The 15,639-nt window shown below is 48.7% G+C and overlaps 1 protein-coding gene across 1 annotated transcript in view; it reads left to right on the plus strand.

The window, feature by feature from the left end:
• MAP2K5 (mitogen-activated protein kinase kinase 5) overlaps positions 1–15,639 on the plus strand; it is a 1,262,070-nt gene that overhangs the window by 78,206 nt on the left and 1,168,225 nt on the right. The window contains exon 2 of the mRNA XM_078683055.1: positions 13,427–13,475. Within this exon, the coding sequence (XP_078539181.1) occupies positions 13,427–13,475 (49 nt within the window). The remainder of the gene's footprint in view (positions 1–13,426; positions 13,476–15,639) is intronic.

The following is a 15,639-nucleotide window of genomic DNA, read 5'->3' on the forward strand; positions in this document are numbered from 1 at the left end:
ACAGTAGCCTTGAGGAACGCGTTTAAAGCGGAAGCTTCGACCTCCTAAACTAAAGGAAAAAATATCCCTGCTTTCCTCAGCAATCGGGATACTGAAGAAAGCATTCTTCAGGTCAATCACCGAAAACCAGGAGGCAGAGGCTGGAATCATAGTCAATAATGTGGTAATGTCGGGGACAACTGGGAATTGTGGCACAACAATTTTATTCACCTCTCTAAGGTCAATCACGAATCTGTACACAGGTGGCTGAGAAGGGTCAGTTCGTTTTAAAAGAGGCAGAACAGGACTATTGCAAACATTGCCTCGTGTTTCTTAAATCACATCCTTTTCAATTAATTCGTAAACGATCGCTAGCAAAGCTCTTTCACCCTCATTAGATATTCTGTACTGGGGAATTCGTGGCATTCTGACATTCGACTTCAATGTTACAACATATGGTGGAATTTCTAAAAGACCTACATCATTTGGACCAGTAGCCCAAAGAATATCTGGGAGAATCGACAATTCTGCTGGAAGTGCATTTCTCGACAAATACATGGGAGAAACCACTTTCTTGCCTAAAGTAAGTTGTACTCCTGAAGGAGAACAGTACAAAGTCGCATACAATCTTTTTAGCAAATCTAATCCTAGCAAATTTTCACCACAACCTGTTGTCAAAATAAGGGGTGCTTCGAATTCACAAGGACCAACAGAAAGAGATAAAGGGTCAGAAATCGGATTTCTAACTGGGGCGCCAGAAAAACCTACAGAAACGTTCATTTCGCCAGACAAAGGTGCGCCAGGGAGTTTGGAGTGCATAATAGAACTCTTTGTAGCACCAGTATCCAACAGAAAAGGTTCTGACACACCTGATGTAATCACCTCGACGTAAGGTCCACTCTGATCTACTGGAACTGAAACGACTCCCTCTCTTCGTCTATGGCTGTCCTAGCAATCCTCATTTTCCCACTGCTCATTTTCTGTGTAATACTCATCAACGTAGTATTGAGCTGTCCTGTCAGATACGGTATTTTGCTGATCAAACCTGTTCATAGAGTTTTGTGGTGGAAGGGGACGCGCGTCCTGAGGGGTGTTTCCACGCCCTCTACCTCTAGGCGCTTGCTGACTGCCACGACCTCTTACACCAGAAATTCCATTTGCACGTTGTGGTAGGGCAGGACAGTTATATTTGTAATGACCCTCCTGTTTGCAATATAAACACTGGTTAGGACCTACGCGGGGTTGAGTGTAATCTAATCTTTGCAAGTTTCTCTGATATTGTTGAGGCTGCTGAAAAGTATTCTGGTAGTGATTCTGACCATTATTATTTTGATTACCACCACCACGTGGCGGATAGGCTTGCTGTAGCAAAACCTTCGTTTTGAGTTCTCTAGTTTTCTTTTCTACTTTATCTTTCTCATCTTTGTCTCTATTCTCGTAGTACTGTGCGGTAGCTAATATCTGGGCTGAAGATGAGACTGCCCAAGAACTTTCCGAATCTTTTAATTTCCTACACAATTCTGGAAGCAGATTGTGCACAAATTTATCGACAAACAATCTCTGACCACCTTCTGTGGTCATATCTTGACCGCTGTGGTCAATGAATGTTTCTTCAAATCTGGTGAAGAAATCTGAAACAGTTTCTTCTTTCTTTTGCTTGCATGCAGATAACTTATCCCAATTTACGCGTATTGCAGGCATTATCGTTTTCATGTAATCTACTATTCTACCAGGTAGTTCTGCTATCAGAGGCTCAGGCTTGGCACCACCAACTTGTCGTGCATCTGCAGCAGTAATATTAGCCCACGTGTCACCTAATTCCTGGTCATGATCTACATGACGAATTTTACCCCATAAAGGCTGTGGAACAACGTTCCCGAATAACATATCGATATCGGCCAAATTCATTATACATGACCCAGCAGTTTGCGACAATTCTTTATAGTACCCTGCAGGATTTTTACGCGGATCTGGTAATGTTTGTTTGAGTGCTAAAACTTCAGCTCGCTTCCATGGGACATGTACCCATACACGGTGAAAGTGTGGCAGGACAGGTGGGACAGCGGTCGCGTCACCCTCTCTCCACTGTGGGGGAACTTCTCTCATAGGGTATTGTCGTGCCTTTTTCCTACTAGATGCACTAGATTCCGATGGTGACCCAGAACTGCTTCCCTTACTTCGATATGATAATAACATTTCAACTGCCTTTTCCACATCGGGACCTACAATCATACCCTCTCCAAATTTAAATCGTACACGACACATCTCTTGTGGGATGCATTCTTGATCATTGTCTTCTAAATCCTCGCCAAGAAAGACACACATCTGTTCGAAAACATATCTCTGTGTCGCTGCTTCCCATTGATGGAAGACTTCCATGACAGACTGTACATCATATTTTGCAGTGTCCATGACCCATTTCCGAGCTAAACTATTCAGGGAATCTCTCTCTTGATAATCAGACAGTTGACTTCGCAACTGTCTTCTTCCTATGTTAGGGGTTGTAGCAGGCGACCCGAAAAGAGGTAAAAGAAGATTAGTAACAGTGCTGGCCATTTTCTGCCGAATGGAAGGTGAAACTGAAGGACAAACAGATGGAAAAACGGGGTGAGATAAGGCGGGGATAGAGATGGCAGAAGAGGTATCAGGAAAAATAGATGCGGTACTAGGCAGAATCGTAGAGGGAGCATTAGGAGATGTAAAAAGTACAGTAGGCAAAATCGTAGAAAACACAGGTGAAACAGAAGTGGTCGGTGGGCCTGGAGGAGGCTGCACCGAAGAAGTAGGAGCCAGCTGAAGAACAGCTGGTGGGTGCTGTGGAAGAGCAGGAGGCGCAGCTTGTGCAACTAAAGGTTGCGGGGGTGCTGTGGCATTCTGCGCATAGGGGGGTGGTGAAGTTAATAATTGCGACATTAATGGGTCTTTTTCACGCTCTTTTGCTGCCTCTTGCTGAAGAGACGGCAAAACTGGATAACACTTATCTATTGCCATTTTACGTTGCCTGTGCAACTGCTCATTTATCTGCTCTTCTTCATTATCTTTAAACTGCACGGCAGCTTGCATTACCGAAAGTCCTCCTTCTCTCTTATTTTTCTTAGCTAATGTAATTTCTTTTTGTTTGGCTTCTTTGCGCCATAAGCGGAAAGAGTCAAACATCGCCGGCCGGGCTTTCTTTTTGAAGAGTTTAACTTCAAGGTTGTCTAAGATTTCAGAATCAAAGCTACCATATTGGGGCCATTTTATAACACCATCTTTCCTAGTGTATTTAATCCATACTTCGTTGTAAACGATGGGGCCTACCCCATGTTTAACATATAGCTCGTAAGTCGGAGTTCCAACTGGAGGAACCGGACATGAGTCCTCCAATCGGGAGTCCCTATTATTACTACCAAGACAAAACAAATTCCCAAGTCTAAGACTAGGCATCCTCGCTCTCTAGTCTAGTTCCAAAACTTCAAAGGATTTATCGATTACGATATTTCTCGTGAATACACGAGTCCTTCGGTTATGGTGCTTGCAAGTACCAATACAAAACCTTTTGTATCCCAAAGATACCACAAAGTAAGTCCAACTAAGGACTGGGAGACGCTCCACTTATACTTAACTGAAAATATCGATGGCGTCACCAGAAGACTCGTCTCAGTGTTTCGCTCTACCGAAAACTTCAAGGGTCCAACATCAGGGCGATAGCCAGGGCAGCAGTCCTTGTAGCCGTCGGGAAGCGGGGAACCTCGCAGCAAAGACCTTCGGACCACGTCGACATGCAGGGGTCGATGAGGTGGTGGGCCCTCCTCCGGAATTTCCACACGAAGCTCCTCACGATCTTCAGGCTGACTGGTACCACTAGAATCGAGCCCCACGTTGGGCGCCAACTGAGGTACTGGGTTTTTAAGAACCGGCACAGAACCGGTAACCCAGCGGTGTCAGGGAATCAACACCCAGAGACCTCGGGTTCTCCTGAGTCGGACCTACAGAAACTCAGAGTCTTCTAGGTGAAGTCAAAGATTAGTTTATTGGCTGCAACCAAGGTAACAGGGTCCTAGAAGTACAATACGGGTATATTCTCAGGAGACTGCACACTTTCACGAAGTCAGGCTTCTCTCTTTATACATGATTTTCAGCCTTGGGCAAAACATTCCTTGAATTCGTGGTATTTCATTTATAGTTACTGGTTACAAAAGAAAAGCAGAGTCATGATGACATGTACATATTTCATGCCGTGCTGCCCATAACAAATCATCCGGCAAGGCCCAACATTTCATCAGATATCGCTGGACCCCCAATAAAAACGGTCACCTCCCCATCGTAAAGCAAGTAAAGAAAAGGAGTGGAGAAAGATGTGAGCGAGATATGGCAGGTGTGCGTGCTCAAATGGTTTTATGGCTGGTTGAGCCTAGATGCTATCTTGCTCGGCCACTGGGAGGGAACTGACCTAACGAGTTCGGCCTGGGGCAATGGTTCTAACTTGTACTGGGGTCAGGGAGAAGTCGATTAAGGAGTATGTGTCCTTGTGGAATCAAATTCAACTGGATTAAGGCCTATGTAAAGGGCAACATGTAAATGGGAGCTAAGGGTTTAGAATGTAAATGACGATTTCGAGGTGAAATCGTCACTCGAAAACGCCGAAAATACATGTACATGATGTACTCGTCATTCTCGGTCTTTTGATACCAAATTCGTCCTATTTCAACGAAGTTTTTATTCTCGAGTACAGTACTATTATATGAATCCAGATTTTCAGAACCACACCATCACCCTCTTACCAGTATTTCATATGTCTTGTCTTAGGAGGGATACATCTACTTGCACAGCATACATTTTTGGCCATTAAGACTATTTTGGAATTTTGTACAAATTGAAGGATGAAGTCTGCAGAGGTAGAAGAATGGTCTAGGAAATATGTTTCTTTGGGCTTCAAGGCTGTTGGTGTTCTCACAGGTGGCTGATTAGTCGGGAGCTTTCTGATAAATCTATTCATCTTACCTTGTTTCTGTGTAGAATGGATCTTGTCCTTAGCTATGATTCTACCAAAAGATCTGATGTTGAAATTCATAAATAATGTGGTCACTGTGCCTCAGTGTTGTGACGCCATGTGCTGCCAGTCAATCACCATTACTGTAGCAATGGGGTTGTCCCACCAGTTATTTCAACTTTTCAGTGTGGCTCGTAAGGAGAGGAAGAGGATAACATGGGGTGACATGCTTTAAACACAATGCTCCCTTCAGACGAGGGGACTGCTTTTTGGTACGTACTCCTGTGGGGTTCTCCATGTGTGAACAGTTCTTTGGAATTGTCTGGCTTTGGGTCTAGACCCCCTACTTCATACAGCCTTCCTGATGTCATTAAGCCTATCCAAGAGAGCTGCGCTCCTATCTGCTAGCTCTTGCTATTGATGTGGAGTGTGGCACGTTTTGAGGTTCGGATGCTCTCTACAGGTGATGTTGGGGCTCTGCAGCAGCTCTTAGGATCCATATCTGCTCTAGAACGTCCCTATAACCCTCATTTATACGGATTGAAGCAACCATCGGAGAGGTTGGCTAAATGTGTCCACTTTGCCAACATTTCAGATAGAAATATACACTTCGATGATGTTGCATTTTGAAAATACAAATTGCCTGAATTTCCTCAAGAAATGTTTAACCTTTATATAAATACGCATGCTTCTTTTTAAAAATTCTTACAAATTTGGTTTCTAGGCGTCTATGCTCAAGTATGTCCTCCTAATATCAATATACTTTCACACAAGATACTTGAGAGTATGTTACCAATGTCCCATTAGCACAAAGTCAGTAAGGAAATAAACTTACCATGCCATAAAACAGATAACTGTGAGGTTACCTCACCCACAACCTATTGTTGCATGCTTCATCATAGGCGACCTCTTACACTGGGGTAGGATAGTACCTTTCCAGTGGACTCAACCAAGTGGATGAGATTTGGGAGTTCTTAGATAACTGTTTCAGGACAATCTCATTGGTACTGTTTAGAACTTTAAAAAAATTATCTTAAAAATACCTAGGGGTGTACCCAAAGGAATTGTCTTTACTGCTAAGTACCCCTGGTTCTGATTGAAATGACAAAAGTATGGTCATTAGATCAAATATAATGATTCATCTGGCCATTTTAGAGATATAAAGCTACCAACATGTTTTGACCTATCTTGTCTGCCTAGAAAAAAAAAAGTTCTGTATCCGGGTAAGAAAGAACTCCCTAGCTATCCCGGTCATGAACTACTTACACTGTTGTAGAGAGAAGGTAATTATCCATATAATATGAACGACTGGTCTGATGTTCACCCATGTCTGTTAAACTAAAGGCTTCAAGGATTAATGTGTGTGGGGCGTGTCTCCTCAGTTGCAACACATTTGTCAAGAGTTTGGGGTAAACCCGGTATACCTATACAGGGTCCTCCCAACACTGCTGTATTGTGAATTGTATTCCAGTCCCTTGACTGTTACCTCACACCTCTTTCACACAAGTCCTCAGCTTTAAGGAGGATTAATGCCTATACTTTGTTGATAAAAGTGTCCAGCCTGAGAGGCATGTGGCCGGGCAAGATGGCCTTGCAGACGTAGCCTGCATCGGCTCCCGGTTCGCGCACTCTCGGGCGGGAATTATCGGCGGAAACTCCCGACGGAATCACCTTCCTTTTACACTCACGGGCATCGGAAAATGTGAGGCATCAGCGGTGGAACTTTGACAGCTCTTTGCGCCCCGGAGAGGCTCCCCTGCGCGCTGACTTTGGTTCCTGGAGGGGGACCTGTGGATAAAATGGCAGCCGCAGGACAGAGGTGACTGACAGTCCGCGGAGGCTGATCCACGGCAACACGGCAGCACCAGCAGGATAAGAGGCTGCGGACATCGCGGCGGCGGCAAGGACAGGAGCGGTATACCCGGGGGTGAGAGCGGGCTGTTGGATTCTGGGCAGTCATTCTGCAGCGGCGAGCACTCCCATGCCTGATCTTAAGATGGCGGCGACGGCGGACCCACGAGGGGCTGAGAGGCCCGGAGCTCGACTGGCCGAGGGCCCGAAAGTGTTGAAGTGAGAGCACTGCCAGGAGAATTGAGTGGATTGGGCCCCCCTGCGACCCATCGCGACTGCTGCGCCCTGCGGGTGAGGAGAGATGTCGGTCGGTCCCAGGGCTATAGAGGTGGCTCCCGGGGCGCCTCCCCGTGCTTAAGCTGAGACGGTGGGCCGCGAGGTTGAGCCAGCTACCTGCTGCGGGCACACAGCACCTACCACGCACTGAGAGGTTCGGCTCAGGGAATGATGTTGTGGGGGCCAACGCTGGTCTTTAGAGAAATAACTAAACACCAGAGAGACTTTCAGACCCATCACCCCCTAGGCCTACGACTCTGCCTGGTGGAGCGCAACAGAGGGCCCTGGTGAGGCCTCTCCTTATGCCTCCGAAGAAGGGCACGACCAAGGGGACCAGTAAGGTATCGGATTTCTTCACCACGGCCGACAAACGCCCGGCCCTTCGAGGGGACACCGACAAGTCTACTATGGCCCTTTCGAAGGCGGACTTGTTGTCCATGCTCAAAGACTTTAAGACGGAGCTCCGTACCGAGTTATGTCAGGATATTAAGTCGTCCATCGACCAGTTACGGACGGACCTGTCTGAGCGCCTGTCCTCTCTTCAACAAGATGTGGACTCGGTGGGCACGAGAGTCCTGGACTTGGAGACCCAACACCAGGAGCACAAACAACTCGCTGGAGAATGTCGAGATGATATCCATGCTCTTAAGGACCAGCTCCTGCAGACGCAATTGAAGGCGGAAGACTTGGAAAATCGGGCCCGGAGGGAGAACATACGAATTAGAGACCTGGAAGAAGGAGCTGAAGGGCCCGACATAGAATCATTTGTGGAAGGTTTGTTTGCAGAAATCCTGAGCCCCCAGAAACTTAAGATCAAGCTCGATAGGGTGGGTAGAGTGGGCCCCCTGCAGAACGGCGATCGACGGCGGCCCCGTGATGTACTGGCGAAGTTCCACTCCTACAAGGTCAAGGAAGCGGTGTTGCAAACTGCCAGGACTAAAGACTCCATCTCCTTTCAAAACTTCTCATGTGCTATATATCAAGATGTCGCCCCTTCCACGCTGGCACGCAGACAAACATTGCGGCTGATCACTACTAAACTTCAGGCAGACGGCATCCGGTACCGTTGGACATAGCCCTTTGGACTCAGTTTTGAATATCGTAACAAGCGGAGGCACATCACCGACCTGAGAGAAGGACAGACCCTTCTGGGCCTCCCTTCGGAAGAGGGGGGCCCCTCACCCGAATCGTCCGGGGACTCCTCGCAGGGGGCATCGTCCGCCTCCACCTGGACGACAGGTACGAGGAGAGGAAGACGCTGATGACGGCTGCACTGGGGTCCTATTGGTGTGAGCCGCCTGGGCCCTACAGAGGGTGGCGGCACTTTTTTGATTTTTTACGTGACATTCTGGGTTTTGAGGTCTGTCCTTTTGATGATGATACGGGAGGAGAGTGAGGTGGGCAGAGAGGATGATCTTTCATTGTGGAGGATAGTGATGCCCTGTAAACGATCCTGGGGCCTAACTAGATACTTTGGAAGGGGGGATAACATTACAAGTAGCTCCGCACTGGCCGCCAGGGAGGAGGGGGGGCCGGGGATTACTAGGGCGCAGCGCCTTGACTCTCTGCTCTGATGCTGATCACAATTGGTACGTGGAACATTAAGGGGCTTAATTCCCCCCAGAAGCGCCCGAAGCTTTGGAAATATGTTATAGACCACCAGTTGGACATTGTTGCCCTTCAAGAGACCCATTTAGTTAAGTCAGAAGACACTCGTCTCAAACATAAACAATTTCCACTCATTTACCGATCCTCAGCTTCCACGAAGCAGAGGCGGTTGGCCCTTATGCTCCGCTCCGCCTTACAATTCCAGCCTTTAGGGGTTCAGAGTGACAGGGACGGCCGCTGGGTCATGGTGAAGGGCCGCTTACGGGGGAAGCTGTGCACCTTCCTGGTGGTCTATGCTCCTAATTCTGGCAGGGCGGGTTCCTCCACACGCTCCTGGGGAAGTTCACAGATTTTGCGGAAGGGCCGCTATTCCTCCTGGGTGACTTTAACCTAGTGTGGCAGAAGGACCTTGACAGTACCCACCCCCAGCGATCAGACACGGGCTCATTCTCACCGGACACACAACAAAGGATACGGGACTTGGGTCTGTTAGACACTTGACGGACTCTGTACTCCCACACCCGAGATTACACCTTTTTCTCCCACGTCCATCGGTCTTACTCCCGCCTGGACTATATTTTTCTTAGTTAGTCCCTTCAGGGTGACCTACGGGAGGCCAAGATCTTCCCACTGTCAGTTTCGGATCATAGCCTATTCTCGATCTGCCTTCACCGGGGTGTGAGAGTCCAGGCCTCCCGCAGGTGGTATTGCCCGGCGTCCTTGACGCGAGACAAGACCTCTTGCGATACCCTTAGAAGGGCCATCGCTGACTTTTTTTCTCTTAACAACCCGGAGGACACATCAATTTATACCACGTGGGACGCCTTTAAGGCTTTTTGCAGGGGACAATGTGTGTCCCTCAATTCTGCTCTTAACAAGCAGCGCGGCCGGGAAAGGGAGCTACTGGAAGATGAGCTGTCTGCTCTAGAGCAGGCCCACAAAGCGAATCCTACTAGACAGACACAACGTAACTTGACGGCTGTTAGGGGTAAGCTTAGGGCTCTCTACAATAACAGGGCGGAATATACCCTGTTGAAATTGAGGCATCTATCCAACTCGCAGGGTAATAAAGCGGGTAAACATCTTGTGAGGCAGCTGCAAGATAAAAGGGAGCAGGACTATATTGGGGGGATCCAGGACCCATCAGGTGGCGTCATGCTCAGTGATGAGGTCAAAGCCGAGCTCTTCGGTGCCTTTTATAGAGACTTGTATTCAGGGGACTCTTTAGATCCAGCCCGGCAACAGGAATACCTGCGGGCCCTCCCGCTGCCTCAAGTCTCTGCTGAATGGAACGAGACCCTCTCGGCTCCTTTCACTAGGGATGAAGTGATCTCCTCCATGAAGGCACTGAAGCCTCATAAGGCACCTGGGACGGACGGCTATACGGCAATTTTCTATAAGACGTTCGCCTCTGAGCTCAGCCCATTCCTTGTCCGCTTATTCAACCAGATGGCGGAAGAGGGGGAGACCTCTGGAACCATGGCGGAAGCCATGATATCGGTCATACCCAAGCCAGGGAAGGACCCTAGCAGATGTGCCTCCTATAGTCCTATTGCACTGCTCAATCTGGATGCGAAGCTGTACTCCTCTATACTTGCGAAAAGGCTTAATGAGTTAACGCCTGCTCTCATCCACCCGGACCAGTCAGGGTTTATTAAGGGGCGACAGACCCACGACAACACTCGACGTATAATCCATCTGATTGAGAAGGCCAATACACTTAAAATCCCAGCGGTGCTAGTGGGGCTCGATGCCGAAAAGGCATTTGATAGGGTGGACTGGGTCTATTTATTCCAGACGCTGACCGCATTCGGCTTTTCTTCCAGGTTCCTGACCATGCTTCGGGCCAACTACTTGTCCCCCCGGTCCAGAGTTACGGTGAACTGGTGCCAATCCTCCTTTTTCCATCATTCGAGGGGTACCAGGCAGGGGTGTCCCCTTTCCCCTCTGCTTTTTGTCTTGAGCATGGAGCCCCTGGCACTGGCGATCAGAGCTAACCCCGATGTCAGGGGTCTACCCTTTACAGGAGAGTCACACAAAATCACCCTCTTCGCGGATGATGTTCTTCTATCACTCTCTGAACCGGTCCGCTCCCTCCCGGCTGTGCAGTTAGAATTAGAGCGCTTCGAGGCAGTTGCGGGCTTTAAAGTTAATTTAGACAAGTCGTACATTCTTAATCTCCGTCTTCCCCATTCAGAAGTACTTCGGCTTCGAGCACTCACGCCTCTCCCATGGGCAACAGCCTCTATTCAATACCTGGCGGTCCAGTTGACGCCTACGTTAGGGAAATTGTACGCAGCGAACTTCTCCCCTATATTGGCGTGGATTCAGACTGACCTCGCCCGGTGGAAGCCTTTATTTCTATCCTGGATGGGCCAGATCCATTCAATTAAAATGTCCCTTCTCCCTAAGCTACTATACTTGTTTCAAGCCCTTCCTATTGAGTTGGACAGGGATTTTTTTTAGGAGAATGAAGACTATGATTTTGCGCTTTATCTGGCAGGGGGGCCGGGCGCGCTTATCCTATTCTATTCTGCGCCGCCCGCGGAAGGAAGGCGAAGGCGGAGTGGGGCTTCCGGATATTCACCTATACTATAAAGCAGCGCAGCTTCGGGTGCTGGTGGAATGGACTCAGTTAGAATCGGAAAAGCATTGGCTGCATATGGACCGTAGTGTTGCGGGGAGGACCATCTGGGATCTGATCTGGAGGCCCAAGAGTGATAGACCTAAGAACGTTTACCTTAGCACTCCCACCCGCACGACCCTGGGCGTATGGGATTCGGTGTCCGGGGATGACAGATGGACGACCTTTCCCTCCCCGTTTACACCTATCCACTTTAATCCTGCTTTTCCTCTAGCGCTACGTGAGGGCCCCTTTGCGGCATGGAAGGAGAGAGGTTGTCTTGCATTAACGCATCTGTTCCATAATTACGACCCACTCTCTTTTGACAACTGTAAGCGGGATTATGGGGTGGGGGACACAGAGATATACCTTCATGCACAACTACTCCATTGGACACTCACCCCTCAGGTACGGGACGCTGCTACGCGCCCCCTCACGAAATTAGAAGCCTATCTTACCAGAACCTACTCGATGAAGGGTGTTATTTCTTTTTTATATGGGTTCCTACTATCCACGGCGATTACTGCCCGGCCCAGGAATATGTCCTTGTGGGAGGGGATCCTACAGCGAGATATCACTGTCGAGGAGTGGTCACACTTGTGGTCGGATATCTCAAAATTTAACCACTCCTTAGAACTTAGAGAGGCCCATATGAAGACCATGATGGACTGGTACCTGCACCCGTTTAAGCTTCGTCAAATCTTTCCCGGAACCTCTGATAGGTGCTGGAGGGGGTGTGGGTTTCTAGGGGACTTCCAGCATATCTGGTGGGACTGCCCTATTATTCGGCCCTTCTGCAAGGAGATTTTGGCTCACATCAAGGAGATGTTGGGGTATCCCATTCCCACCTCCATGGCTGCTGTCCTTCTGGACCTGAGAGACCAGGACATGGAGCACCAGACTAAAGCAGATAAAAAAATCATGTGGCTCTGTATTGGGGCGGCCAAGATCACCCTGGCAGCGGCGTGGAAAAAAAGGGAAGCCCCGGCCATTTCCCTATGGCACTCCCGCCTGTGGAAACTACTGAGTCTGGAGCGCATGGCCGACATATTCAGGGATGACTTTAAGAATTTTACATTTCGATGGGGACCCTGGTATCCTTCCTTTCGAGAGGCCTCCCGTCTGCAGTTTGCCCTTCTAGTGTGAGGGCCCTCCACCTTTTCCAGCTTTGAAGATAGGAGATAGTAAAGGTTCGATTTTCTAGCCCAGTTATTGCCGCCACCATTTGGAGGGGGGGGTTGAGGGAGGGGGATTGTGTTAGTTCCTTTTGGCTTTTCTTTTTTCCCTTTTGACAAAGCTGATTGGTAGCGTTTGGTAGGGGGATACGCTGCCCTTCGTTCTTGATTGTGACAGGTGTCACTTTTTGCACGAGAGGCGTGGATCCTTTATTTTGTTGATCAGAGTCTGGGCGCTTTTGATGCATTGTCATTTACCTTTTTCACTGGACAGTTGGTCTGCTAGCCCCCGCTCCCGTTAGAAGATGAAACCCTTAGAGTGCTCTCCTGTTAACCTGGGGTCTTTGCTCAGTTGGACTTTTGCTCTGTCCTTGTTTAATGCGCCGGGTTTTGCATTAATGACTGTTTCCCCCTGCGTGGGATGATGTGCGGGATTGTCGCAAAATTCTTTTTGATATACCAATAAACATATCTTTGAAAAAAAAAAAAGTGTCCGGCCCCTTAATCAACTGACCTAGAGGCCTGTGACAACAGTGTCCAGATCTGTTTTCTGTCGCGATGACAGCTGTATGTGTTGTGCCCTTAAGTTCGTGAGTGCCATCAAGGTGACTGTAAATGTAGTGTACTGATGCCTACAACCACAGCACCATAGTTTTGATAACGTTAGCTCTAATACGTGGTTGGAAAGCAATACCTTTGATGGCAGAGTGTAGTCTACTTTGATAGTGTTTTGTGAAAATTTACATGCAAACATTATTTTGAAAAAATCTAGACTGTAATTTGTAACATGAACAGAAGATTTCAGGTGTAGTATATTGACACAAAAGCAACAACTACAGCAAAACGTTGGTATTTTGTATTTATTTAAGGAAGTCTCTGTTTATTGCGTTCAATGTTTTGCTTTTAAAATGCCAAATTTAATTTCTTGTCTTTCCCCCATAGGATGTGATTGGTCAGGTTCTCCCAGATGCAACAACTACTGCCTTTGAATGTAAGTGACATCTTTTGAATAATATGAGTATGATTTGAGAGGCCTCCCTTATCTGTGGATGACTATGAAGTCCCACACCAACAGGAGGACTCACAATGAAGGAAGCGCTGACAACAGGGGTAGAACTAGCCATGCCTGAAACAGCCCTGGGGCAGCTGCCCTGTCATGTAGAAGACTGGGTGCAAGGGAACTGGGTGCAAGGTCTCATCCTGGGAATACTGCAAGTACTGTGCTTTTATTTTTTGCTGATACGACTCCGTCTTTACCAATCATGCCTTTACAACGATTTTCGTTGTAAGGCATGATTGGTAAAGATATATGTGTGGTAAAGATTCCACCCCATTCCCCCTGCCCTGAGCCCAAAGATTCGGCCATCTTGTATTGTAATGTAACCACCCACGCCTTATTGACTTTCTCAACCCCCTACCCTGAACCCTAAACCCCTGCCCCCTAGCGCCCCCCCCCCACCCCTCCCAAAAAAAACGACCTGACCCCAGCACCCCCGCCCTGAGCCCTTAAAACTGGCCCTCAGCCCCGAAAACTGCCTCTTCTCCCCTCTGCCTTGAGCCCTACAATTTGACCCCCTGCCCTAAAAAAAGACCCTGACCCCAGCCCTCCCGCCCTGAGCCCTAAAACCTACCCTTCCACAGCTCCCCCAGCCCAACTTACCAAGCCGCATCCCGGTCCTTCTTCCTGCCGCGATCCTTCCGGTTTCTCTCCCTGCCCATCCGCTCAGACGGCTGCAACACTGACTGCCTCAACCACGCACATGTGTGGTAAGGCATATGCGTGGTTAAGGCAAAAGTTGTTCCACTTGTAGGAAAACTGCACATGTGTTTAAGACTGTGTTGTAAAGGCCGTTTCTCGCAAAGTAAGGACTTGGAATGGATGAGCGGCGCAACCAAGGAACTTGGAAACTCTGGAGCTCTGATAGCCAGCTGGAAATGTGAACAAGTCAATGCTGGACTTCCAAAATATTTATTTCCTCAATCAACCATTGCCCTTAAGTGGCCCTTTACTTGTAGTATCTAAAATATGTGAATATTAAGAGAGCCTATGGTGACAGGCCTCCCGGACAAAGCAACTGCCCTGAAATCGTGTCACATCTGGCTTCCATGTGCCTGTTGCTTCCGCATTTTAAACCCAATGTAGAAATGGGGCAGGGCTGGGACACCCATCTTTGTGGACTGGCACAGAGACATGCAAGAGCAGCTGCTACTGTCCGCAGTGTAGGAACTACAGCAATGTCCAGCTCCCCGAACTAAAAGAAATCACCCAAACTTACTTCAAATAGTAACAAAGCTTGAGCTGCTCGTGGCTGTGGTTTGTGGGTCCTTCAGGCTCCTTGGTCACTCCAGGCCAAGAACAGGCTTTTCTTCTGCATGTCTGTTTCTAACAGAGGTGTGGTGTGGGAGTGCAGGCTGTAGCAGCCCAACACCATGCTGCCTGCAACCCAACACCATGCTGCCTGCAACGCCAAGCAATGGAAAAGGATATTCTGTGGTCCCAAACAGTACATGGAAGTCAGGGCGGCCGGTATGCTAGGGGAGCGGGAGAGGAGGGGGCACTAGGGGTCGCAGGGGATCAAAAAAAATTAACTTGCCTGCAGCCGTCCCCATCGCGCTCTTCTGCTCCTGTTCACCTCGTCAGGAAGGCACAGGCTCCCAGATTGCCCTGTGGCTGATCCTGAAGCTGCTCCTTGCACATGAGGGCAGCTTCAGGAGTGGCCTGAGTGCCCTCGAAGTGCGCTCCAGGACTGATTGGGAGTCTGTGCCTGCTCTGTCCAACCCAGCTGCGTTGCTGAGTTGAGAGCGATTTCACTGCGCATGATGGTTTGGCTGGCCTTAGACGGCTTGCCAAACCATCATGCGTAGTGCTGGGAGTGCACTACCAATCAATCAATCAATCAAGAAATTTGTACAGCGCACTACTCACCCAGAGGGTCTCAAGGCGCTTGGGGGGGGGGGGGTCCATTATTGCTCGAATAGCCAGGTCTTGAGTTGCTTCCTGAAGGAGAGGCGGTCTTGAGTAAGACGGAGATGGATGGGGAGGGAATTCCAGGTCTTGGCTGCCAGGTAGGAGAAGGATCTTCCTCCCATGGTGGCTTTTCGGATGCGTGGCATGGCGGCGAGAGCGTGGCTGGTCGATCGTAGTTGGCGGGTGG

This window comes from Lissotriton helveticus, chromosome 3_1, assembly GCF_964261635.1.
Source record: "Lissotriton helveticus chromosome 3_1, aLisHel1.1, whole genome shotgun sequence".
Lineage (NCBI taxonomy): Eukaryota > Metazoa > Chordata > Amphibia > Caudata > Salamandridae > Lissotriton > Lissotriton helveticus.